We start from the raw sequence: 27,441 nt of genomic DNA, 5'->3' as shown, positions 1-27,441 counted from the left end.
AAGGCTCTTCTCCCCCGATAGCTCAGTTTGGCCGGACGGCCAACTCTAGGAAGGGTTCTGGTCGCCCCAAACGTCTTCCATTTAAGGATTATGGAGACCACTGTGCTCTTAGGAACCTTAAGTGCAGCAGAAATTTTTTTGTAACCTTGGCCAGATCTGTGCCTTGCCACAATTCTGTCTCTGAGCTCTTCAGGCAGTTCCTTTGACCTCATGATTCTCATTTGCTTTGACATGCACTGTGAGCTGTAAGGTCTTATATAGACAGGTGTGTGGTTTTCCTAATCAAGTCCTAATCAAGTCCAATCAGTATAATCAAACACAGCTGGACTCAAATGAAGGTGTAGAACCATCTCAAGGATGATCAGAAGAAATTGACAGCACCTGAGTTAAATATATGAGTGTCACAGCAAAGGGTTTGAATACTTAGGACCATGTGATATTTCAGTTTTTCTTTTTTAATAAATCTGCAAAAATGTCAACAATTCTGTGTTTTTCTGTCAATATGGGGTGCTGTGTGTACATTAATGAGGAAAAAAAATTAACTTCAATGATTTTAGCAAATGGCTAGAATATAACAGAGTGAAAAATTTAAGGGGGTCTGAATACTTTGTCCCCACTGTATAGAAATAAGTGTATTTGGCATTAAGAAGGCATTATAATTCAAACCGTTGAAAATACACAAACCATTATTTAGTGCCCCTCACATTGCCTCCCTAATAGATCTGGTAGGAAACTAGCCCCATGTTTCCTAAAGATTTTGGCAGGGCCTCTTCAAGTAGGGCGGTGTTGCTGCAGTGCCATGTAGCTTATTAGTGTTACTGTGTGCTGAGGGCCAGTAAGGGAGCACAAGGCAACATTTGGTTGTATTATTAGTCTTATGGAGAGGGTGGGTAGCGTCTGACTCTGGGTCGTCTTACTACCCCAGCTCTTTCCTAGAAGTAAATCAGTGTAGAGTGGGGGTAGGAGAAGAAAGGAAAAAAGTGAACAGAGAAGAGAGGTGGGGGAGGAGGGGGGGTTAAAGGAGGTAAGCCTCCAGGGGGGTGCACACAACCAGGGGGCTGTGTGGGGAGGGGGTGGGAAAAGCCACCAACTACCCTCTCCAGGTGCCCCCGGATGTTGCATGTAATGTACAAGTTCTATTGTTCTTTGGGTCCATATCACCGAAGGGGTATAGACTCGAATTACAGAAGTCAAGCGCTCTTCTGTGTCAGCTTTTGATATTGTTGTGAGTTCCGATATTCAAGCCAGGGAGCCCATGTAGTCGAAAAGTGCGATATTCTATCCTGTGTGGCGTGAATCAGCTCCTCAATCGCTGCTGTAATATCGGGGGACCATTAGCTTTCATGGCAGATGCGTTTGTCAGTGATCCAAGCCAGTCAGGAACTTTATTTAAGGGCATGGTAGCCCATCTTTATTAAAAAGGCAAATAAAAGTCCGTAACAAAGGTTTCCCACGCAGGGGTTCTTCTCCAGCAAATAAACACAACAGAAAATGCTAGCCCACCTGGCTCTCTTTAGCAGTACCTCTGCCCTTTATCCTGGTCACACAGACCACAGGATTCCTCAATGTGGATGGCTTCACTTTACTGCCCACAGCTCCGCTCTGGCCTTAGTTCTCAGGCCGTTGCACTGCCCCTTGCAGTCACACGTTCTGGCTGCCTCCTGCAGCCCCTTTGATGTCCTGGAGACCTCCTGTCTCTCTGGGTGTGGAGCAGTCTCCAACTGGGAGCCATGAGGTCTTCCCATACCCTCATTATAAGTGCTGTGCTCACCTGAGCACACACCCTGTTGGTAATCTACAAAGTCTGGACACAGGGTTGGTGATTCCGTCCCACCCAAGACATGATGGAATCTCCAAACTACAGAGCCCCATGACCGAATACCAAAACCGCAAAAGCAGTTTTCTCCAGTCCACATTTATGCTCTGTAGCCTTGCACCAAGCAAATGTGCATACCCTGTGTCCCCCAAACTATCAATTTTACCTTGACAGCATCTTCTGTCACACTGCTTTGTGATTGATTTGGAGTGTCCATTTCTTCATGGAAGGGGGTAACTTGGACTTCCAATGAACTGGCAAGCATAGCCTAGCGGCATTAAACATATGCATGGCTAGCGACTTGTAGTAGCCTTTTGTGGGGAATTTTGGAGAGATGCAAGAGGATATTGCCCTGGTGTAAACTCCAGGGGGAGTGAGGTTATCTCGGTCGTTACTGCGTGGACCTTTCTCCAATATTGCTGGATCATTGGACATGTCCACCATATATGGAGAAGGGTACCTAGATCTTGCTCACATCTCCAGCATCGGTCTGAGACTGTAGGGATGAAGTTGTGGAGTGTTTCTGGCGTTCTATACCATTTCATTTTAATCTTATACCCGTTTTCCTTTGTGTGTATGTTGAGGGAGCCTTTGTGGAAATACAGGTGAATTAAATCCCAACTGGTGTCCTCTATCACCCTATCTAGTTCAGTTTCCCAATAGGCGTGTTCTGGGTAGGGTTCCCCGAACATTGTGGCGTAGAGCACTGAAATCAAGGGAGGGGGGGGTACACAGCAATTCCAAGACTGTTGGGGTTTTCCTGAAGCTGTCTTTGTTTGCGGGGTTGTCAAGATAGTGTTTTAATTGGATATAGGCCCAGAAGGGGAACGACTTAGTGTTTGAGATTGCTGCAAGTTCTCCCTGTTTATCTTTCCCTCGAGAAGAAATGTTGAGCTTGCATTTCCCGGTGTGGCCATTCAGCTGCTAGGTAGACCTGTTCGATACCAGGAGAGAAGTCTGGGTTCCCCTTAATAGGCGTGATTTCGCAGGTTTTTCAAATACAATACAAATCTGTATTAAATCTAGTTGCATACAAAAGTATTTGGTTGTGAAATATGCTTGGCCTTGAGTAGCTCTACTAATTATTTTGTAGACCAGGTAAGCCATGAAATGTCAACTAAATGTGAATTCTCTCTAAGCACCAAATTAAGCAAAAAAGACCCCAAAAACTAGGTGTGGGGGTCCCCCTAAAAACCATACCAGGCCCTTATCCGAGCGAGCACCCCTTCCTAAACTATACCAGGCCACATGCCCTTAACATGGGGAGGGGCTTTGGGGTCCCCCTCAAAGCACCTTGTCCCCATGTTGATGGGGACAAGGGCCTCTTCCCAACAACCCTGGCCATTGGTTGTCGGGGTCTGCGGGCGGCTTATCAGAATCTGAAAGGGGACCCCCAAATCCCGCCCCCCCCATGTGGAGGAGTATAAGATACATCCTACCCTGACCCATTCACCAAAAAAAAAATGTGTAGTGTGACAAAAGACAATAGACCAGTTTTTGACAATTCTTTTATCAAAAATGTCTTCTTCCCCGCTTCTTCTCCTGGTCTTCTTCTTCCTTAGGTTTTCCTCCAGCTTCTTCCAGTCATCTTCTTCCCGCGCCGTACCCACCACCGACCCTCTGAACATGAAAAAACGACCCTCCTCCAATGCTGTGGCCAGCCGATCTGTCCGCTTCCATAGTGCACATTTCATATATAACTATGGGATGTGGCCACCAGATTACATCACCTGGAGACCCCGCACCTTGTGAGATCAAGGACCCACCATGCCCCAGGCGGTGAAGTCACAAGGGGCGGGGGTCTCGGAATGACATCATCTGCTCTATCGCAGCATCGGAGGTGGCTAGTTTTTTAAATATTCAGCGGGAGTGGCAGCGGAGGAGGAAGAACGGAGGACGAAGGGGGGGAGAAGAAGCTGGAGGAAGAAGACGACCGGAGGAAGAAGTGGAAAAGAAGATCCCTTTCTCTGAAGTTCATTGACGGCCACAGCACTATAATCTTGACCTTAGGGTTATATCGCCACCTTTAGGAGAGGACTAGGCAGAACATAGTAAACAACAAGCACAGTACCGCCCAGGGGGCGGTCCTACTGGCAATAACCCCCTACTCTGCTCAGCTCAGTTCGTCAAAAAGCAGTACAAACATAAATAGGAGGGGTGGGTGCTGTGTCCGTCAATGAACTTCAGAGAAAGGGATTTTACGGTAAGTATAAAAAAATTCCATTTTCTCTTTCGTTCATTGACGGACACAGCACCATAATCTTGACCTTAGGGACATCCCCGAGCAGTGCCAAAAACCAGGGGATGGAACACAGAAAAAAATACTCCACCCACAACAAAAAACTCCCCATCAGAGGAGCCGCAACCTCAGACGACCGCCTGCAAAACTTTGTGGCCGAAGCATGCATCCAAAGATGCGCCCACATCGACCTTTGTGAAATTTTGTGAAAGTGTGTACTGACGATCAGGTAGCCGCCTTACACACCTGGGAAACAGACGTTTGATGCCGGAAGGCCCGGGAAGCACCAATTGCCCTGGTAGAATGTGCCGTGATGGGAAAGGGAGGTGCCCACCCCTTTATGGCATAAGCCTGAACAACAATCTGTCTGATACACTGAGAAATGGTGGCCGAAGAGCCCGCCAGGCCCTTCTTCGGACCAACCACCGAGACAAACAGAGTCCGACCTCCAGAAAGGAGCCATAGCAGATAGATACACCCGCAGAGCCCGGACCACATCCAGAGAATGTGAGGCGACCTCCTTGGGATGCGACGGCCGAGGACATAAGGACGGAAGCACAATGTCCTCATTTAGATGAAAGGCAGAAACTACCTTCGGAAGAAGAGAGGGTTGCGGACGCAGCACCGCATTATCCTTGTGGAGAATCAAAAAGGGAGACTTGCATGACAAGGCTGCCAACTCAGAGACCCGCCTTGCGGACGTAATAGCCACTAGAAAGACTACTTTCTGAGAGAGCGTCAGTAAAGGGATCTTTCTCGAACGGTGGTTTCTGGAGCACCAAGAGCACCACATTCAGATCCCACGGGGGCAGCGGCGGGCGTACCGGAGGGGCCACATGCCGAACCCCCTGAACAAACATGTGCACCAATGAGTGAGCCACCAGGGGCTGCCGAAAAAAGATAGCCAGAGCTGATATCTGCCCCTTAAAGTGGTTGTAAACCCTTACAGACCACTTTTACCTACAGGTAAGCCTAGATTAAGGCTTACCTGTAGGTGCAAGAAATATCTCCTAAACCTACACAGTTTAGGAGATATTTCCAAAAGACAGGCACCGATGTCTACGGCGCATGCATGAGCGGGCGCACTGAGCGTGCCGTTTCTAATGGCGATCATGCCATTATTGCCAGCACCAGCGCGCATGCGTGGGAGTGACGTTATCGCAGCTCCAGCCTAACAGCGCCGGAGCCGCGATACCTGGAAAGAAGATGGACACTTCATGGAAAAAGGGACAGCTGTGACATCGCAAGCTCCTGTGTCAGGTAAGTGACACATAATGGGTTACTATGCGATGCATAATAGCCCATTATGCTTTACCTTTGCAGGGAAACAAAGAGGAAGTAAACCCATCAAGCTTCTGATCCAGCAGGATCCTGGAAACCGATTATGAACACGGATGCCACCCCATCTCCCCACACAGGGAGATGTAGGCCTTCCAGGTGCGATGATAAATCTTCCGGGAAGAAGACTTTCGTGCCCTTAGCATTGTGGAAATTACTGAAGCCGACAGCCCTCGGTCCCTCAGCACCTGGCTTTCAACGGCCATGCCGTTAAAGCCAAAGACGGTAAAGCAGGGTGGAGTATCGGACCTTACCGGAGATAGAAGTCCCTCCTGCACCGGCAGCTGCCAAGGAACATCTGCCACCATTCGTACTACGTCGGTGTACCAAGGACATCGAGGCCAGTCTGGGGCAATCAGAATCACTTGAATCCCCTCGGCTTCCACTCTGCGCAGCAGATGAGGGAGGAGCCTGAAAGGGGGAAAGGCATAAATGAGCCTATAATGCCCCCATGGGGCCAACGCTTCTGACGCGTCCGCCCAGGGATCCCTTGACCTGGCCACAAACCTCTGCACCTTCCGATTGAGCCGAGAGGCCAGGAGATCCACATCCGACATGCCCCACTGTAGGTAAATGAGCCGAAACACTTCCGGAAGTAGTGATCATTCCCCCTGGTCCAGCAACTGACGACTGAGGTAGTCCGCCTGCCAGTTTTCTACTCCCGGAATGTACACGGCTGACAGAGCCGGCACGCGCCGCTCTGCCCACTGCAGGATGTGGGAGACCTCCAGCGCCACTGCTGAGCTCCTTGTCCCTCCCTGATGATTGACATAAGCCACCGCCATGGCGTGGTCCGACTGGATCCTGACCGGATGACCCTGCAGCCTCTGCGACCACATGGAGAGGCTTTGCCTAATCACCCGCAGCTCCAAAACATTGATTGACAGGTGGGATTCCTCCTGCGTCCAGCGACCCTGGGCCGACTGGATGCCCAAAATCCCCCCCAGCCACCATAAACATAGACCGGGCAACTGCCTCGGCCCTTCTGTCGGCAGGATCCTTAAAAGAGGGGGACCCTTCCACCAGAATCGTGGTTACCTTATGTAACCTGGATACCGGGGGTCAATGACCGGAGATGTCCATTTTCTCAGGAAAGTCTCCTCAAAGGGGTAACGCACCGCCAATCGCCTCGGGACTGAAAAAGCACGTTGTGGGCGTTCCCAATCTTTGTAAATAAACATATAAGTCAGGTAGGGAAACACCTTAGCGGTGCGGACAGGCTTGTAGGACCTAAAAGGGACCGACAAATCTTGCAGATGCCCCAGCCGTATCCTCTATCTTTAAGGTATCCAGTACCGCTATGATAATTGCCCCCACTAGCGCTTTTTCCTGCGCTGAAACGGACGCAGAAGATTCCTCCTCACTGTCTGAAGGATCATGGTCCGCAACCTCTGAAGCTTCAGAACAGGGGCTGCCTACCACCGCGGGGCCTGAGTCTGAATCAGAGCTTTTCCAGGAAGATTGGGAGGGAAGGGGGCGTTTTTTACCCGCCTTGCGCCCGCAGGTCACTTCCATCCTGGAAACAAATGCTTCCAGGACTGCCGACAAGGCATCCAGGGGCACTGCAGGTCCAGGGGAACCAGTTGCTATCACAGGGGTGTCTGGGGAAGAAGCGCCAGCATCAGACGCCATGCCTGACCCACTCTCGCCTGTCACCACCTGGAACCTAAGGCAATAGACAAAAAATGCCTACCCTCCTAGCTGCCACAGCCCGAGGGGCCCCCCGAAGGACTCACAACCCTGAGCAAGTGCTGTGCCGTTCTCCTCTCTGCAGGCGTCCAAACCACAAGGTGTTTGGTGTCAGTTTCTGGCTTAAACAGCCGCCCAGCTCTAGAGAACTAATAGAAAACGTCCCCCATGGCTACAAGAAAATAGCTGTCGGACGCCTCAAACAAAAGTGCCTGAAAATGCCGGGAAAATGGCCACCGTGCTCCAAGAAAATGCCCCTGACTTACAGAAAAATGGCCGCGGCTCTAGCAAGATGGCCGCGGTTTCCTGCCAGGCACCCGGAGACCCCCGGGCCAGTTAAGTGCCACACACCCCCTGCGCCCAGCCACGCAGCGCCCCTCAGAAGGGGGGGGGGAGAAAGGCAGGGAGGGAGAAAAGGAAGAGAAAAAAAACCCTAATAAACCCCCCAGGAAGTGCCCAGCTGCCCCAGCCTGCCTAAACAAGTGGAGACTGCTGGATGCACTCCGTGGACAGATCCATCTCCTGCATAGTACGGAGTGGCTGTCGGCCATGGCAACACTGACTCGGACAGCAGTAGCCCGGTCATACGTGTACCCCGGAGCATAGAGCTTACCGGCAGCCCCGGACCAGAAAAGGCCCGGACCAGAGCGCGGAGCTAAGGTCTGTGCGCACTTAATGGCCAGGCTGGGGAGACTACCAGGATATATATTATTCAGCCTGTCACCTAGCCCAGCTGTTGATTGCAGATCACAGGAAGAAAAAGGCAAAAATTTTCAAAGAACCACTGGTCCCTACAGGGAGCCAGGTCCTTCTAGACTAGGCAGAAAAAACTGAGCTGCTGGGAGCAGAGTGGGGGGTTACTGCCAGTAGGACCGCCCCCTGGTTACTGTGCTTTTTTTTTCTATGTTCTGCCTAGTCCTCTCCTAAAGGTGGCAATATAACCCTAAGGTAAAGATTATAGTGCTGTGTCTGTCAATGAACAAAAGAGAAAAAAAAATTGTCAAAAACTGGCTACTGGCCCCGACAACTACAGCCTAAGGTTGTCGGGAAGATGCTCTTGTCCCCCATCAACATGGTGACAAGGTGCTTTGGAGGGACCCCAAGGCACCCTCCCCATGTTGAGAGCATGTGGCCTGGTACGGTTCAGGAGGGTCAAGGGGATGGTCGCTCGTCCTCCCCTTATCCAGACCTCCAGGCTGCATGCTAGGATAAGGGTCTGGTATGGATTTTGGGGGGGAAACCCATGCCAATTTTTGTATACATTTTGGTGTGGAGTTCCCCTTAAAATCCATACCAGACCCAGAGGGCCTGGTATGGACTGGGGGAGAGGGTACCCTACGCCGTTTTTTTCATTGATTTTTCTATATTGCCTGGATCCGGCAATACATTACAGCCGCAAGCAATTTTAAATGACATTTTTCCTGTCATTTTGCTTTTTCAATGTCATTTTGCTGTGGCACCGTCATACACATCGGCCAGATGTGCCACTTTACAGGCAGACTAAGGGGGCCCCTCAGGCACGATATTTAAAGGAATTTTTCATTTTTATTGTTTCACTTTAAGCATTATTAAAATCACTGCTCCTGAAAAAAACGGTAGTTTTACAAAAAAAAATTTCAATTGATGCATGTGCCCTAGGGCAGTACTCGGGTCCTCATACACTTTTTATGGCAAATAACTTGAATATAAGCCTTCAGTGAGGACTTTGGTTTTTGCAGGTTAAAGCCCCATTGAATTCAACCATTCCTGCATATGCAATCTGACAGGCATGTTCGCTGGCAATAGTGCGATTTCCATTTGCATGTACGCCCAGTTTCCAAGAGTTGAAGTCCTAATTGGCTTTAATCGGGCACTATTTTCATGGACTGCAGGATCGCAAATTGGCTATAGTAAATGACCCCCCTGGTGTTTAAAATAGGACTGAATAATTTCAATTCTAAAAAAAATAAATAAAAACATTTAGAGGCTGGCCATTTATTCACACAATAACTTGCATGGTTCATTAAACCTGTCTAGGTTTATTAAGGATACTCAAAGCGCTCTAGTGTAAATTTAAAAAAAAAATCAAGCAAGGGAGAAACAGAGATACTTACATCTGGTCCCAAGTGATGAGATGGAATAGGTATTTGTAAACATGAACCTTGCGTGTCAGCTGAGGACTACACAGTTGCTTTCCACCATGACTCAGAGAGCAAGACACATAAAAATCCTCATAACTGCAATAACAATAAAAATAATACACATAAGTTGAGAAAGGCAGCAGAAAAAAGGAAGCATTTTCCATCATCTATTATCGGAGTTTATGTATGATCGCTGAAAACCTCCATGACACAGTGAGATTGATTTACTAAAGGAATAGTTCACTTAGCAAAGTGAATGTTCACTGTATGTAAAGTAAATTCAATGAAATGGTCTTTACTCACATGCAAAAGGACAAAAAAACACAACAGGATATTTGCTTATATTTTATTAGGTAACTGAGTAGCTAAGTAAACATAGCTTCACCTTACTGAGCAAGCTGGTGCAAAGTGAACATATGCAGAAAGCATGAAGTTTAAATGATATCCTTTATTGGCTAACTTAAAGCAAATTAAAAAAAATTATATATCATATACTATTGCGATACAAGTCATATTGTAATTGAATATTATTAGAAAATCAACTGTCTGCCCAGGCTCAAATATCCACCTGATTAAACTTATCAATTGTGTGAGTAGGACACCAAATGACAGCCCTACAGACCTGGCAAACCAGGGCCTCATTCTGAAAAGCCCATGAAGTACCAACACTTCTAGTAGTATGAGCTTTCACAGCAAAAGGGGGAAGCCTCGCCTTCAGGTCATATATCTCAGCGATGAGTTGCCGAATACAACTATCAATGGTGGCACAGGGAATAGCCTGTCTTTTGCTACCCTTAGGTAGCAGATTAACGAACAGAAGCTGTAGCTGTAGGAGCAGGACAAAAGGACAGTAAAGCAATGTCCTGGTTAAAGTGGAAGGCAGAGACTACTTGGGTTAAGAGAAGGCTCTAGGCCCTAAAATTAATTTTTCCTTGCGAAGCAAGAGCCATGGTTCCTTCACAAGATTAGGATAAAGATGGAGAGGAATGCCTTGAAGGATATGTTCAAATGGTGTTTAATAAAAGACAGACAAATCCAGAGGAGTAAGTTCATTACTCATGTGTTTAGCTATTAGACCAATAAGGCCTGGAAAATGCCCATGGTAGCTGCATGGCAACCCCTATTATGAAGAGAGATAGAAGTCATGAAGAGAAATTCAAATGTCTAATGTAGAGAGTCCTTCAAAACCAGAACATAGTCTACCGGAACCACCAGGGTCTTATTCACATAAGACAAAGTGAGATCCACTTCAGCGACTGCCTTTTTCTTGCAGACACTTTCTTTCATGAGGATTGTTGTGCAAAATGCTTTTGTGGTGCAAAAACCTGGTCTTGTTGAGTTTAGTCCTTGTATAGCAATTCTTTATTATGGGAATGTAGCTGGAAGGAATTAGTAAGTTTTGCGGCCTCCCATGATCCTAAATTGATCACCTTAGATCCAGACGACCCTGGCTGCAACAATTTAACATTTTTTGGGCCTGGAAGATGCCCACATTCTGAGCACCTTCCAGTAAGGACTCGTCCAAAGACACATCAAATCTGTTTTTAGCATTATCTAATGTCCCGACAAGGATTTTTCGTATGCACATTGGATGAAAAATCTACCATTTATTCTATTATTGAGGATAGTAAGTCCAGGCTCATTTTCCACATGTGAGTCGGTGACAGTGAGAATTTAAAGCGTCTGAATTATGATGGTGATAGGCCATGATAAGCAAGTCTAGGTTCACATTACTGCAGGTCAGAAACGCACGTTCCTGACCCACAGGCAAACTGGCTGCTCTTTAACAGATGTAAAGAGACACCATTATTCTTAATGGAACCCCACACATTGGCAAATGCTGTGGGATTTTAAAAAAAGGATCTGGGACTTCTCTCCCCGTTTCTGAGAATAGGGCAGCCCACTGAAATAGATGGGCTGCCCTACACGCAGAACACAACTGCGGTAATGGAGCCTAGCCTAAACACCTCACTAGGGACTTGTCACTGAGATAGGCCCTAAAAAGTCACTATTTACCACTGTTTACTAAACATACACCTTAGTGACTTAAATTGAGTGGTTGTCGATATGCTAAGAGGCAGTTTATTTGTCTTTGTTCAGAAAAGGCTGTAGCTCTTTCACTATTTTCCTTTTCAGTCTATTTGCAGGTTCTGGGCATAGTAATTGTTTTCCCGATCTGTGTATTGGATGTCAATGGATTATACCTTTTTAAAGAAATCCCTCTGAGTTGTTCCAATTGGGCGTTTGTCTCTTTTGTCCAAACAGATCAGATTGCATCTTCTAGACCGACTATAGATGACAGATTCTGATTTGTGCCTTGGACAAAAGCAGGCATGCCTTAGGAAAGTGGGATTGACTATGTTGTTGGTAAATGGATCCATGCAAGCTTGTTACATAGTTGGTGAGGTTGAAAAAGGACACAAGACCATCAAGTCCAACCTATGTGTGTGCTTTTAGGTCAGTATCACATTGTATATCCCTGTATGTTAAGGTTGTTTAGGTGCCCATCTAAAAGTTTTTTTTCATCTCAAGAGAGAATAAGTTCAATGCTCATAATCTTTTCTCATATCTAAGGTCCTCCAGTCCCTTTATTAGCTTTGTTACCCTTCTTTGGACTCTCTCCAATTCCAGCAAATCCCTCCTCAGGACTGGTACCCAGAACTGGACAGCATACTCCAGGTGCGGCCGGATCCGAGTCTTGTAGAGTGGGAGAATTATAGTTTTATATCTCGAGATAATTCCCTTTCTAATGCATGTTCTAATGCATGTCAATATTCTGTTGGCTTTGCATGCTACTGCTGAGCCTCTCATCTACTAGGACCCCCCAGGTCCTTGTCCATCCTAGATTCCCCCAGAGGTTCTCCCCCTAATGAGTAGATTGCATTCATATTTTTGCCACCCATATGCCTTATTTTACATTTTTCTACATTAATCCTTATTTGCCATGTATTTGCCCACCCCATTCATTTGTTCAGATCTTCTTGCACAGTTTCCACATCCTGCGGAGAAATTATTGTCCTGCTTAGCTTAGTATCCTCCGAAAATACCGAGATTGAGCTGTTTATTCCATCCTCAAAGTAGTTTATGAATAAATTAAATAGGATTAGTACCAGGACAGAACCCTGGGGGACCCCACTTTCCACACCGGACCATTCGGAGTACTCCTCATTTATCACTACCCTCGGAATTCGCGCCTGTAGCCAAATTTTCAATCCATGTACTCGCCCTATGGTTCATGCCAACAGACCTTAGTTTGTACAGTAAACATTTATGGGGAACTGTATTGAATGCCTTTGCAAAATGAAATGATACATCACGTCTACATGCCTTCCTTTATCTAGATGTCAACTCACCTCCTCATTGATGGTTAATAGATAGGTTTGGCAAGAACCATTTTTCATGAACCCATGCTGATTACTGCTAATGATACCATTTTCATTACTAAAATCTTGTATATAGTCCCTTATCATCCCCTCCAAGAGTTTGCAAACTATAGACATTAGCTATGAGTAAGCACCAGTAGTTACAGTTTGAAACACGTTCGCGATCTGTTTTATCCTTTTTGCTGTATGGACTGTAATAAAAAGATTTTTGTTGGAGTGCGGCCATCCGGATTACTTTTTCTGCTATATAGACGTTAGGCTAACTGGTCTGTACTTCCCAGAGATATATCTTGGTCCTTTTTTAAATATTGGTGCAACATTGGCTTTTCTCCAATCAGCTGGTACCATTCCAGTCAGTAGACTGTTTGTAAAAATAAGGAACAATGGTCTGGCAATTACTTAACTGTTCCGGACCAGCCGCCACAGTTGCACTACGGCAGGTTGGCTTGGCTGGGCGAAGTGACGTTACCTTACGCTGGGGGCGTGCGCGCTCCCTAAGCGGCCGCAAAGATTGGATTTGCTTCAGAATCGATCAGTCTCCAGGCCCAGGCCAATGATTTCTGGCCTGGACCTGGTGATCAGTTCTGGTGAATGAAATCCTTCCCCTGCCTGTGTAACTGTAAACAGGCAGGGGAAGTGATGTCATCTCCCCTCGTGGAACTCTTTTCATTCCAGAGAGAAGAGAAGACATCTCAGAGTAAGTTTCACCAACACTACACTGACACATATGCACACTTGTCACCTCCGATCACCCCCCGATCGCCCCCCCCCCCCCAGTTAACCCCTTTCACTCCCTGTCACAGGTCACCCAGTGCAGTGTTCATATTTTTCTTTGATCACTGTACTGGTGTCATTTGTGACAATAATCAGTATTAGGGTACTTAGTAGTAGGCCCAGATAGGTCTAGGGACCCCCTCCTAGAACACCCTAATAAAGGTTTAACCCCTTGATCACCCCATCATCAGTGAGCACCGTATTAGTGTCATGGGTGACGCTGGCTAGTTAGTTTTTTTTTTATAGCGTCAGGGCACCCGCCATATATTTCCTAAGAAAAGGTTTAACCCCCCTGATCACTCGGCGGGTGACATCAGGTTTTAGCCTCAGTTAGGGTCTGCATCACCCCAGGCAGCATCAGATTAGTGCTAGTAGCACTAACACGCACACACCATACACCTCCCTTAGTAGTATAGTGTCTTAACAGATCAATATCTTTGATCTGATCAGAACTATATTAGCATCCCCAATAGTTTAGGGTTCCCAAAAATGCAGCGTTAGCAGGATCAGCCCAGATACCTGCTAGCACCTGCATTAAGCCCCTCTGCCCAGCCCACCCAAGTGCAGTATCAATCGATCACTGTCACTTACAAAAGACTTAACGCATAACTGCAGCATTCGCAGAGTCAGGCCTGATCTATGCGAACGCTAACAGTTTTTTTGGTAGCGTTTAAGCAGTCAGGTGCTTTTTTAGTGTGAGTCGCACTAGTGTACCAGTAAATTTAGAGGTCAAAATGTCCAATCGAAGGTACACTAGTGAAGAGGCCTACAAGTTTCTGAGCCTGACAGATGAGAGTGAAGAGGAAGTCACCTATCTGTCCGATTCAGGCTCAGAATACGAACCAGTAGACAGCAGCGGTACCCTGACAGATAGCTCTGACGACGTAGTAGTGGTTCCTGCCAAGGTCAGGCATACCTGACCCCGTTCTTCTGCTGTTGTTGAGGTGCAAGAACCGCAGGGCTCTCGTATGGAGCAGAGATCTAGTACTAGTGCCGCTCATCCTTCTGGTGAACTGGCAAGCACCAGCGGCCTAGTACATCCTGGTCATACATCCAGCACTGCAGTAATATTTGGTGACGTGGCGAGGCCCATAAGTGCAGTTCAAGCTGGTGAGGTGGCTAGCACAAGTAGAGTCCTGCAGCCACCAAGACAAACACAGGCCCATCAAGCCCATAGTGCCCTTCCTGCTGTATTTGCCAATCTGAATTGGCAGCCCACCACTTCTGCAGCACCCATACTTCCCCCATTCACTGGCCAACCCGGAATTCAGGTGGAAACAGTTGATTTTACGTCACTTGAATTTTATTCAGTTTTTCATGGAAAATCTTTATAGATCTGTTGTGGACCAAATCAAGTTGTATGCTAGTCAATTCATCACCGCTAATCCACAGTTGGTCCTTGTCAGAGATTGGAGACCTATTACGGCCTCCGAATTTAAGACCTTCCTGGGCCTAGTTAAAAAAATGTGAGTTGTGGTCATATTGGTCCACTGACCCAATTCACCATATGCCAGTGTCCTCTGCCTCCATGACCAGGACACGATAAGGGAAGATCTTGCGGTTCATGCATTTTAATGACAATGATCTCTGTTGTCCTCAGGGTGATCCTGGATATGATCGGCTCCACAAAATTCGGCCCCTCGTAAACCACTTCAACCAACAGTTTGAAGCCTTGTTTACTCTTGATCAAGTTGTCTGCGTTGAGGAGTCCCTGATTAAGTTTTTTGGCCGCTTGTCTATCAAACAGTATCTTCCCAGCAAGCGTGCCAGATATGAGGTCAAGATGTATAAGCTCTGTGACAGGTTAACAGGCTATACATATAGTTTTATGGTTTACGAGGGAAAGGATAGTCACATGGAGCCGAAGAACAGCCCAGACTACATAGGGAGTGCTGGTAAGATTGTGTGGGACTTGGTGTCACCCTTATTCGGAAAGGGGTACCACTTGTACAATTATTACACAAGCGTGACACTTTTTAGTCACCTTTTTGATTGTGGAATTGGCACATGTGGCACCGTGCGATCTAATCGCCGGGGCTTCGCCCAACGGCTTGTAGAATCCCCACAGAGGGGGGGAGAGAGTCTGCTTGAAATGTAATAATTTGTTAGCAGTGAAGCGGAGGGATACACAGAATGTTTTCATTCTGTTCTCCCTTCACGCAGATATGACTGTCCAAATTCCTATGGCAACTGGTGTTGTGGAGAAATAGAACCTTAAAATGGGAGGGGTGGACCTCAACGACCAGTTGTTGGCGCCATACCTAACTGCCCTTAAGGCCAGACGCTGGTACAAAAGTGTCTGTATATTTATTCCAATTGCCTCTGCTGAATGCTTATGTGCTATATAAAGCTTCAGGATGAACTGGATCCTTCCTTAAATTCCAGGAAGAGATCGTCACAGCCCTTCTGTTTCCAGACGGTGCTGTGGCCCACCTTCCCAACGCAAATGCAGTGAGCCGGTTGCATGAGAGGCATTTTCCGTATGTGCTCCCAGGTACCCCTACTCAAAGAAATCCCCAAAGAAAATGTTGTGTCTGCAGAAAGCGTGTATTTAGGCGTGACACTCGCTTTTATTGTCCCTCCTGTCCTGACCAACCTGGTCTCTGCATCGGTGACTGTTTCAAACACTACCACACTAGTGGAGTATTAGCGTAGGGTACAGCATTGCAGAGTTCTAGGGCACACTTACACAGGGTCTCGAAAGATGAGATGGCCATCACATTTTGAGAGACCCTAATCTGGAACGTTTACAGCTTAAATAAAAGTGCAAAAAAAATAATAAAAAAGCCAAAAATAGTTGTGATTTTATTTTTCTTCTCTCTCTATTGTCCACTCTATTGTTCACTCTCTATTGTTACTGTATTTTAGAACTGTAATGTTTTAGTTTTACTATGTTTTATTGTATTTGCTTTGCAGGTATGGTATGTCTTACTGTTATGTTACTTTGTTTTATTGTTAACCATCATTTGCTTAGCAGGTATGCCATGCAGGTGCAGCACGGGTTTTATTTATTCTGACAGCAACAGCATTTTCTCCCACGGTACGTAAAGCTGTGACTCCAGGAGGAGGTGATTTCACCACCACAGTTAAAAAAAAGAGCATATATGCTGAAGCATGGGGGCAGGGGTGAAGGAGCGATTTGCTCCTAACATCAGGGGAAGATTGCACCATGCTTCAGCATATATTTTTTAGGCACAGATTGCGTTAAAAAATCAAGTTGTTTTATTGCGTTATAATGTTTTATCGTTACCATTGCTTGCATTTCAGGTACGCCATTCAGTTGCAGCACTGATTTATTTATCTTGACAGGAACAGCGTTTGCTTTCACGATACGCAAATCAGAGACTCCAGCACTGTAGAAGGTGATTTCACCACCACAGTTAAAAAAAAAAAAAAAATGGTGCATGTATGCCCATCATTAGAAGTGGGTGGATGAAGGGTGGTATTCTAATGGTGGGCATACCCACCGATCAATCTCTTTTTTTTCATGCAACCCACAGGCTGCATGAAAAAAAGAACATTATAATATATGCTCAACAAGGACCAGCAACGTACTGGTATGGACTTTGAGTGGTTATACCAGAATGATGCCTGCAGGTTTAGGTATCATCTTGGTGTCAATCTTTTCAGCCAGCGGTCAGCTATCATGTAAAAGCAACCCTAGTGGCTAATTAGCCTCTAGACTGCTCTTACAAGCAGTGGGAGGGAATCCCCCCTCCCACCGTCTTCCATGGTTTTCTCGGGCTCTCCTGTCCCAACAGGGAACCCCAGGATGCAGCCGGTGGTTCCGCCAGCTGACCATAGAGCTGATTGGAGACCAGAATGGCTTCAATCAGCTCTATGGCTTAAGAAACTGGAAGCTACAAGCATTTCATGACTTGGGTTTCGCCAGATATAAACAGCGCCATTGGGAATATGGGAAAACATTTTATCACACCGATCTTGGTGTGGTCAGATGCTTTGAGGGCAGAGGAGGGAGAGATTTAGGGTCTAATAGTGTCTAATAGTTTTTTGTTTTTTTTTAAAGAGTACCTGTCACTACCTATTGCTATCATAGGGGATATTTACATTCCCTGAGATAACAAAAAATAATTAAAAAAAAAAAAAATGAAAGGAACAGTTTAAAAATAAAATAAAGCAAAATAAATATTTAAAAAAAAAAAAAGGCCCACTGTCCCCCCTTGCAAAAGCGAACGCAAGCATTAGTCTGGTGTCATATGTAAACAGCAATTGCAGTATGCACGCGAGGTATCACCGTGAAGGTCAGATCGAGGGCAGTAATTTTAGCAGTAGACGACCTATGTAAATCTAAAGTGGTAACCTGTAAAGGCTTTAAAAAAATCTATGTAGTTTGTCGCCGCTGCAAGTTTGTGCGCAATTTTAAAGCATGTCGTGTTTGGTATCCATGTACTCGGCATAAGATCATCTTTTTTATTTCATCAAACATTTGGGCAATATAGTGTGTTTTAGTGCATTAAATTTAAAAAAAAAAAGTTTTTTTCCAAAAAAGTTGCCTTTGAAAAATCGCTGCACAACTACTGTGTGAAAAAAAAATTGCAATACCCAACATTTTAATCTGTAGGGCCTTTGCTTAAAAAAAATATATAATGTTTAATGTTCAAAGTAATTTTCTAGCAAAAAAAAAAAAAATAATTTTTCATGTAAACAAAAAGTGTCATAAAGGGCTTTGTCTAAGTGGTTAGAAGAGTGGGTGATGTATGACATAAGCTTCTAATGTTGTGCATAAAATGCGAGGACAGTTCAAACCCCCCCCCCCCAAATGACCCCTTTTTGTGAAGTTTTGGGAAAATTACTAACTTTTTTTTTTTTTGCACAAAGTTGTCACTAAATGATATATTGTTCAAACATGGCGTGGTTATATGTGAAATTACACCCCAAAACACATTCTGCTACTTCTCCTGAGTTTGGGGATACCACAAGTGTGAGACTTTTTGGGAGCCTAGCCACGTACAGGACCCCAAAAACCAAGCACCACATTCAGGCTTTCTAAAGGCATAAAATTGTGATTTTACTCCTCACTACCTATCACAGTTATGGAGGCCCTGAAATGTCCAGATAGCACAACCCCCCGCCCCCCCAAATGACCCCATTTTGGAAAGTAGACACCCCAAGGTATTTGCTAAGAGGTATGATGAGTATTTTGCAGGTCTCATTTGTTTTTGAAAATGAAGAAAAGAAAAGAAAAATGTATTTTTTTTTCTTTTTTAATTTTAAAAACTTTGTGACAAAAAGAGAGATCTGCAAAATACTCAACATGCCTCTCAGCAAATAGCTTGGGGCGTCTATTTCTAAAATGGGGTCATTTGGGGGGGGGGGGGCTTTGTGCTATCTTGGCATTTTATGGCCTTCGAAACTGTGATAGGTAGTGAGGAGTGAAATCACCATTTTATGCCCTTAGGTATCCTGAAGGTGGTGCTTGGTTTTCGGGGTCTTGTACATGGCTAGGCTCCTAAAAAGTCTCACACATGTGGTATCCCCATAAACAGGAGAAGCAGCAGAATGTATTTTGTAATTCCACATACAACCATGGCATGTGTGAGCAATATATCATTTAGTGATAACTTTGAGTAATATATATATTTTTTTTTTTCAATCGTGACAAAAAAAAAAAAAAAAATATTCAATGGGCTCAACGTGCCTCTCAGCAATTTCCTTGAAATGTCTACTTTCCAAAATGGGATAATTTGGGGGGGGGGGGTTGTACTGCCCTGCCATTTTAGCCCCTCAGGAAATAACATAGGCATTCATAAACTAAAAGCTGCGTAAATTCCAAAAATTATACCCTAGTTTGTAGACGCTGAAACTTTTGCGCAAACCGATAAATATATGCTTTTTGACATTTTTTTTTTTTTTTACCGAAGACATGCGGCTGCATACATTTTGGCCTAAATGTATGACTAAAATTGAGTTTATTGGATTTTTTTAAAAACAAAAAGTAGAGGGGGGGCGTGGCCGGATGTGAGTGGAGACAGACGTGAGAGAGAGGAGCTCCAGGAATGCGAATCTAAATATAGCCATTCGAGCAATTAAACGCCTAAATTCAGCCAATCCACCTGCTGTTTGCCTGTCCCTCTACATATCCTGCTGCAGTCTGTGCCTGTATTGGGCAGGATCCGTCCGTGACTGGCCAGAGAAGCACGGATCCTACACACCCGCGGCCGCCATCTTCCCCGCCTACATCCTGATGGAGGGAGCTGTTGCTGGCTTGGAGGTGCGGTGAGGAACTCCCATCATCCAGGCTGTCCTCTTGTGTGCCTGGCGGGGTCCGGTGCTCCGAGGGGCTGCCGAGATCGCCCGTCGCGGCCTGATCCGGCCTATTGAAGCCTGACGCCCATTGTATTTTTCTGCACCGCCGGCCCACGGAGGAGCACCGAGGGCCGCGGCCGGCCCAACCTGTAATCCAGAATGTGGACGCCGTTGCCCTTGGCTACCCCACCAACCTGCCAAGAACAGATAAGTGTTAGGTGGAGTCAGCCTGTGTGGGATAGCAGCAGAGTCCAGGGGCCCAGCATCATCCACATCCTCCTGCCTCCATCCCGGCTCTCAGGAAATAGCCCCCGGCTGCCCCATCACCCTGCCGGGAACAGTTGGGGGTTAGGTGGAGACTGCCTGTGAGGGCTGGCAGCAGAGTCCAGGGGCTCAAAATACAAGAGAGCTCTGGTGCTGAAATTTTTGCAGGCCCAACATCCCCACATGTTTTTACAGGAAACTCATTTACTAGGCAACAAAATTCTGCCCATGAAACGTCCCTGGATGCACAAAGCCATACATGCCACTTATTCGTCTTATGCTAGGGCTGTATCTATTTTGTTGCACAAGTCCTTGCTTTGCTCCATAGAAACGGTGATTACAGATCCTGGAGGTAGATACTTAGTGGTAATAATTTAAGTTTATTAACACAGGTTGGCCCTGGTAAATGTATATATTCCCCCCCACACACACACTTTTACACGGAATATCCTGTACGAGGTTTTGGAGAAAATGGCATCTCATGCTCCATTCCAGTTACTGGTGGCTGGAGATTTCAATAACATTCTCAATTATACGTTGGACACGTCCAACCAACACAGGGCTCCAAACCACGACTTGTCACATTGGGTGGAAGCTGCGGGGGTCTCACAGAGATCTGGCGGTGGAAGCATCCCGCTGACAGATGCTACTCATATCTGTCCACGGTACATGCTTCGCCCTCCAGAATAGACCTGGCGTTTGCCAATGGGACATTATTGCCTCTGGTGGCTGGGGCGTCCTATCGTCCGGGGGGTGTATCGGATCTCACCCCACTTCAGATTACCTTGCAATTAGGCTCCCAGAGTTAAAGGAGGGTTTGGCGTTTGTCTCCTAGATGGGTGGGGGAACCCACAGTGGTGGAGATGCTGAAACCACACATTGATACATTTTGGCAGATTAATGAAGGATCAGCAACAGGACACACTGAATAGGAGGCCTTCAAGGCCACCACTAGGGGGGTATACATATCAGCCATAAAAGCCCTGAGAACGGAGCAGAATAGTGTAGAAAAACAACTCTGGGATAAAGAACAAGAATGCACTAAGGCCCATGCAGATTCACCTTCTCCTGACATGTTGGCTCAATTGCAGTTCCCAAGGAGGAATGTATCTCTTCATTATCAGGATGTGACTACTTGTCAGCTGCAAAGGAGTGCAGCGCGTGTTTTTGAAAAAGGGGATAAAAATGGCAAACTCTTAGCTCTCCTGACGGCAGGGGACACGTCCCCGTACGGACAACTTCTGAGAGACAGGGAGGACATAGTGAAGGAGTTTGTATCCTTCTATAGGTCTCTGTACTCCTCTATAGATTCATATGATGCTGGGGACTTTAGGGACACATTAGGAACCCTACAGTTGCCTGAGCTACCAGAGGAATCTAGCAATTTTCTGGATGCCGCGTTCAGGGAGGAGGAGATAGTCTCCGCAATAGGGTCATTTCCTAGTGGTAAGACTCCTGGACCCGACGGTCTGCCAATTGAGTGGCACCACCAATACTCAGAGACCCTGGCACCCAGACTACTGCAACTATACACAGACTCTTTTCAGAAGGGAAGCTTCCCCCTTCTCCTTTTATGAGGCTCATATTGTATTATTGGTTAAGCCAGATAAAGACCTACCTGCAGTGTTCGTCATATAAGCAAGTCTCTTTATTAAATATGGACTTCAAAATACCAACCAAACTGTTAGCTACTAGACTTATGTTGGTCCTGCAGCATGTTATTTCCCCTGACTAAACAGGTTTTATGCCCAAAAAGGCCACAAATATTAATTTGTGCAGGATTTTCACCCACACTCAGTTGGGCCCAGATATTTCCAGAGGTGGGATACTGATCTTTCTGGATCTGGAAAAGGCCTTTGATTCCGTGGACTGGAATTACATGAGGGTGGTACTGGAGGTATTCGGTTTCGGTCCTCAGTTCCGGAAGAGGATCGACATTCTATATCATTGCCCCACAGCAGCCATAATGCTAAACAATATGTCATGCAAATGTTTTCCAGTACATAGGGGCACTCGCCAAGGATGCCCCTTATCCCCAGGTCTTTTCTCTATCATGATTGAACCCTTGGCTGCGGCCTTGCGAGCCTCTGAGGAGGTACAGGGGATAACGGTGGGTAGGTTGACCAAAAAAACGTCACTGTTTGCGGATGATATGGTTCTTTTTTTGCGAGACTCCAAGAATTCCCTGTCGGCAGCTTTAGACATCCTAAATTCCTTTGCTCACTTTTCGTTGTCTGAAAGTCAACTGGGGAAAATTCCCTTAGGACGCCATCCCCCAGATGGGAGATTCCTGCAGATTGTCCCTTGCAGAGGGTAGAGGTGATCAAATATCTGGGGTTACATATCTCCAACTCTGTATCAGTCTTTTTTGCCTCGAATGTCAATCCACTTTTGACTAAACTAAAATCCAGACTACAGGCATGGCAGAATCTACCTTTGACACTCATAGGTAGGGTGAATTTAGTGAAAATTAAATGTTTACCTCTGTTTTTATATATATTTCAGAATTCCCGTTTGGATACCGAGATATACAGTGGGGACGGAAAGTATTCAGACCCTCTTAAATTTTTCCCTCTGTTATATTGCAGCCATTTGCTAAAATCATTTAAGTTCTTTTTTTTCCTCATTAATTTACACACAGCACCCCATATTGACAGAAAAACACAGAATTGTTGACATTTTTGCAGATTTATTAAAAAAGAAAAACTGAAATATCACATGGTCCTAAGTATTCAGACCCTTTGCTCAGTATTTAGTAGAAGCACCCTTTTGATCTAATACAGCCATGAGTCTTTTTGGGAAAGATGCAACAAGTTTTTCACACCTGAATTTGGGGATCCTCTGCCATTCCTCCTTGCAGATCCTCTCCAGTTCTGTCAAGTTGGATGGTAAATGTTGGTGGACAGCCATTTTTAGGTCTCTCCAGAGATGCTCAATTGGGTTTAAGTCAGGGCCCTGGCTGGGCCATTCAAGAACAGTCACAGAGTTGTTGTGAAGCCACTCCGTTATTTTAGCTGTGTGCTTAGGGTCATTGTCTTGTTGGAAGGTAAACCTTCGGCCCAGTCTGAGGTCCTGTACGCTCTGGAGAAGGTTTTTGTCCAAGATATCCCTGTACTTGGCCGCATTCATCTTTCCCTCGATTGCAACCAGTCGTCCTGTCCCTGCAGCTGAAAAACACCCCCACGGCATGATGCTGCCACCACCATGCTTCACTGTTGGGACTGTATTGGACAGGTGATGAGCAGTGCCTGGTTTTCTCCACACATACCAATTAGAATTAAGGCCAAAAAGTTCTCTCTTGGTCTCATCAGACCAGAGAATCTTATTTCTCACCATCTTGGAGTCCTTCAGGTGTTTTTTTTTAGCAAACTCCATGCGGGCTTTCATGTGTCTTGCACTGAGGTGAGGCTTCCGTCGGGCCACTCTGCCATAAAGCCCCGACTGGTGGAGGGCTGCAGTGATGGTTGACTTTCTACAACTTTCTCCCATCTCCCAACTGCATCTCTGGAGCTCAGCCACAATGATCTTTGGGTTCTTCTTTACCTCTCTCACCAAGGCTCTTCTCCCCCGATAGCTCAGTTTGGCCGGACCGCCAACTCTAGGAAGGGTTCTGGTCGTCCCAAACGTCTTTCATTTAAGGATTATGGAGGCCACTGTGCTCTTAGGAACCTTAAGTGCAGCAGAATTTTTTTTGTAACCTTAGCCAGATCTGTGCCTTGTCACAATTCTGTCTCTGAGCTCTTCAGGCAGTTCCTTTGACCTCATGATTCTCATTTGCTCTGACATGCACTGTGAGCTGTAAGGTCTTATATAGACAGGTGTGTGGCTTTCCTAATCAAGTCCAATCAGTATAATCAAACACAGCTGGACTCAAATGAAGGTGTAGAACCATCTCAATGATGAAGTAATGGACAGCACCTGAGTTAAATATATGAGTGTCACAGCAAAGGGTCTTAATACTTAGGACCATGTGATATTTCAGTTTTTCTTTTTTAATAAATCTGCAAAAATGTCAACAATTCTGTGTTTTTCTGTCAATATGGGGTGCTGTGTATACATTAATGAGGAAAAAAATGAACTTAAATGATTTTAGCAAATGGCTGCACTATAACAAAGAGTGAAAAATTTAAGGGGGTCTGAATACTTTTGTCCCCACTGTATATTCAAAAGAATAGACCAACTCATAACGACTTTCCTGTGGCAGGGGTGACACCCCTGAATTAAACTCCGTGTGTTACAACTGCCGTGTAAACGAGGGGGACTGGCAGTCCCGGACTTTCACAGATATTTCTTAGCGGGGCAGTTAGTATTCGTGCACAGGTGGTTTACTATACCTGAGGAGGACACTGCCAATACACTAGAGGTGGCTGTTGTTGGTTCTTATGAGGCGCGCACACATCTCCCGTATCGGGGTGTCAGGGCTCCGTATAGGCTTACAATATCCATGCGTGCAGCCAGTAGGGCATGGGTAGCAGTGACCAAGATGGGGAACGCTTCTGAGATTTCTCCTCATACACCACTTTGGAAGAATCCTAAATTAACACACTTCTACGAGTACCCTGATCCAATCATCTGGACTAAATTTGGTATTTAGACGCTGAAAGACATAGTAGGTGGTGGGAAACTTCTACAGTTTGACGCCCTGAAAACTAAGTTTAATCTTCCCAGCACTCACTTGTTCCGTTATCTTCAGCTCAGACCTGCATACAATACCTAATTTGGAGACATTGGTACTATCCTGAAAATGAATGGATGTAGAGTCTCTACTGAGGGAGGACACTCTGGACAAGGCCTTGTCTACAATATACTTGTATAAACAACTGTATAGTGAAGGAGGAGATCTCCTTGCAAAGTGTAGGGCGGTGTGGGGTTAGGTGTTACCCCAGATGGACGGGGATGACTGGGATGATGTATGGGACATTCATTTTACTAGATTGGTCTCCACTAGAGATCAACTCATACAATTTAAATTCCTCCATCGTATATATCTTACTCCAGCTAGATTGGCTAAGATGTTCCCTACCCAGTCACCTGGTTGCTGGTGGTGCATTTCCCTCAATGCCGATTTCATACATATCTTTTGGTATTGCTTGAACATCCAAGTATTTTGAAAGGGGGTCACAGAATGTATAGCAGAAGTAACCGCCATTCCTATACAGCCCACGATAGAGAAGTGCCTTTTGGGACTGGTACACCATCTAGCCCCAAAAAGAGTAACTCGTACTTTGCTGACGATCCTAATTTATTACGCTAGGAAAATGATAGTGTTATGAAAAAAGCCCAATCCTCCATCTGTATCAGCATGGAAGGGTGTGGTTAATAGGGCTGCACCTTTATACAAGGCTACATACATTAGCAGGGGCATAATACAGAAATTTGATCAAGTGTAGGGCAGTTGGATGAATAGTGAAACTACGGTGGCGGATTGAGTGGCACCTAATAAAATACACCTGCAGTAGGTTTTAACATGTATGTAACTTTTTGACATATTAAGAAAAGGTGGCCTTATTATTATTTTGGTCTGGAAGGAGGAGGAGAGTCAATGCTGAAGAAATGTAAATAGGATTTTTTTTTTGTGGCCCACTGTCTTGTATTGTTATGTTAAAAAGCAATAAATAAAACTTAAACAAAAAAAAAACAAACACCAAAAAGTAGAAAATATTTTATTTTCAAAATTTTCAGACTTTTTCCGTTTATATCGCAAAAAATAAAAATCAGAGAGGCAATGAAATACCATCAAAAGAAAGCTCTATTTGTGGGAAAAAAAGGACACAAATTTTTTTTGGGTACAGCATTGCATGACCGCGCATTTACCAGTTAAAGCAGCGCAGTGCCAAATTGTAAAAAGTGCTCTGGTCATTGAACAGCCAAATCTTCCCGGGCTGAAGTGGTTAAGGATCTTCGGGTGCAAGCATCTGGTCCCAGTGATTTATTAACCACTTCAGCCCCGGAAGATTTTTTGCGATTCGGCACTGACAATTTAACTGACAATTGCACGGTCATGCGACGTTGTACCCAAACAAAATTCACATTCTTTTTTACCCACAAATAGAGCTTTCTTTTGGTGGTATTTGATAACCTCTGTGGTTTTAATTTTTTGCGCTATAAACAAAAAAAGAGTGACAATTTTGAAAAAAAAGCAATATTTTTTACTTTTTGCTATAATAAATATCCCCCAAAAATATTTAAAAAAAAACTAAATTTTTTCCTCAGTTTAAGCCGATATGTATTCTTCTACATATTTTTGATTAAAAAATTGCAATAAGCATTTATTGATTGGTTTGCGCAAAAGTTATAGCATCTACAAAACGGGATAGTTTTGTGGCATTTTTATTATTATTTTTTTTTTATTAGTAATGGCGGCGATCTGCAATTTTTATCATGACTGTGACATTATGGTGGACAGATCGGACATTTTTGACACTATATCATTTATACAGCGATCAGTGCTATAAAAATGCACTGCTTACTGTGTAAATGACACTGGCAGGGAAGGGGTTAACCACTAGGGGGCGATGAAGGGATTAAGTTTGTCCTAGGGAGTGATTCGCTACAAGTGACACGACAGTGATCACTGCTCCCGATGACAGGGAGCAGTAGAGATCTCTGTCCTGTCACATGGCAGAACGGGGAAATGCCTTGTTTACATAGGCATGTCCCCGTTCTGCCTCTTTGTGAGACGATAGTGGGCACCCAGCGGACTTCGAGGCCGCAGGACCCACGGGTGCACTCACGGAGCAAGCAACGGGGGCGCGCGCGCGCTCCGCCGACGTGGCTGCAAATTCAAAGGGATGTACAGGTACGCCCATTTGCGCAGCCGTGCCATTCTGCCGACGTAAATGTACACGCGGCGGTCGGCAAGTGGTTAATGTTACGTTTTTCAAGTTCATTTCTAATTTTATCCTCTGTTAGCCATGAGGGTGCTTCCTGTGACTTGCCATGAGGATAAACAATGCAGTCTTGGTTACTGAATCCCCCCGTTTCCCTTGTGAAGACTGAGGAGAAGAATAAATTGAAAACCTTTGCCATCTCTCCATCTTTTGTAACCAGATTGCTTCATAATTCTTTATGGGGTCAATATGTTCTGACCTCCCTTTCTTACTATTTATATACTTACCGTATATACTCAAGTATAAGCCGACCCGAATATAAGCCGAGGCACCAAATTTTACCACAAAAAACTGTGAAAACTTATTCACTCGAGTATATGCCTAGGGTGGGAAATGCAGCAGATACTGGTAAACAAAGCCCATCTGCAGCCTCACTGTGCCCATCTGCATCATCAGTGCCCATCTGCAGCCTCACTGTGCCCACCTGTACCTTTGATTACAAACAGCGGGTGTCTCCCGCTGTGTCATGCAACTGCAGTCTTAGTTCGGCGACCATCCACTGTAACAAAGCCCCGCCTCCTCCTCGTCCTTGATAGATGGAACACTGATTCAGTTTCCCAGCATTGTATCAGTGTTCAGTGTTCCATCTATCACGGATGAGGGGGAGGTGGAGCTTTGTTACAGTGGACAGCCGCCAAACAATTAAGACTGCATGACACAG

The 27,441-nt window shown here is 45.4% G+C and overlaps 1 protein-coding gene across 4 annotated transcripts in view; it reads right to left on the bottom strand.

The window, feature by feature from the left end:
• The window catches only part of PIK3C2B (phosphatidylinositol-4-phosphate 3-kinase catalytic subunit type 2 beta), a 1,217,858-nt gene that overhangs the window by 702,806 nt on the left and 487,611 nt on the right, over window positions 1-27,441 (bottom strand). For all 4 annotated transcript variants that reach the window (XM_073615832.1, XM_073615830.1, XM_073615833.1 and 1 more), the window contains exon 12: window positions 9,176-9,298. In XM_073615832.1, coding sequence (XP_073471933.1) covers window positions 9,176-9,298 — 123 coding nt within the window. The remainder of the gene's footprint in view (window positions 1-9,175; window positions 9,299-27,441) is intronic.

This window comes from Aquarana catesbeiana, linkage group LG02, assembly GCF_042186555.1.
Source record: "Aquarana catesbeiana isolate 2022-GZ linkage group LG02, ASM4218655v1, whole genome shotgun sequence".
Lineage (NCBI taxonomy): Eukaryota > Metazoa > Chordata > Amphibia > Anura > Ranidae > Aquarana > Aquarana catesbeiana.
This window is presented reverse-complemented; position numbering and strand designations above follow the sequence as displayed.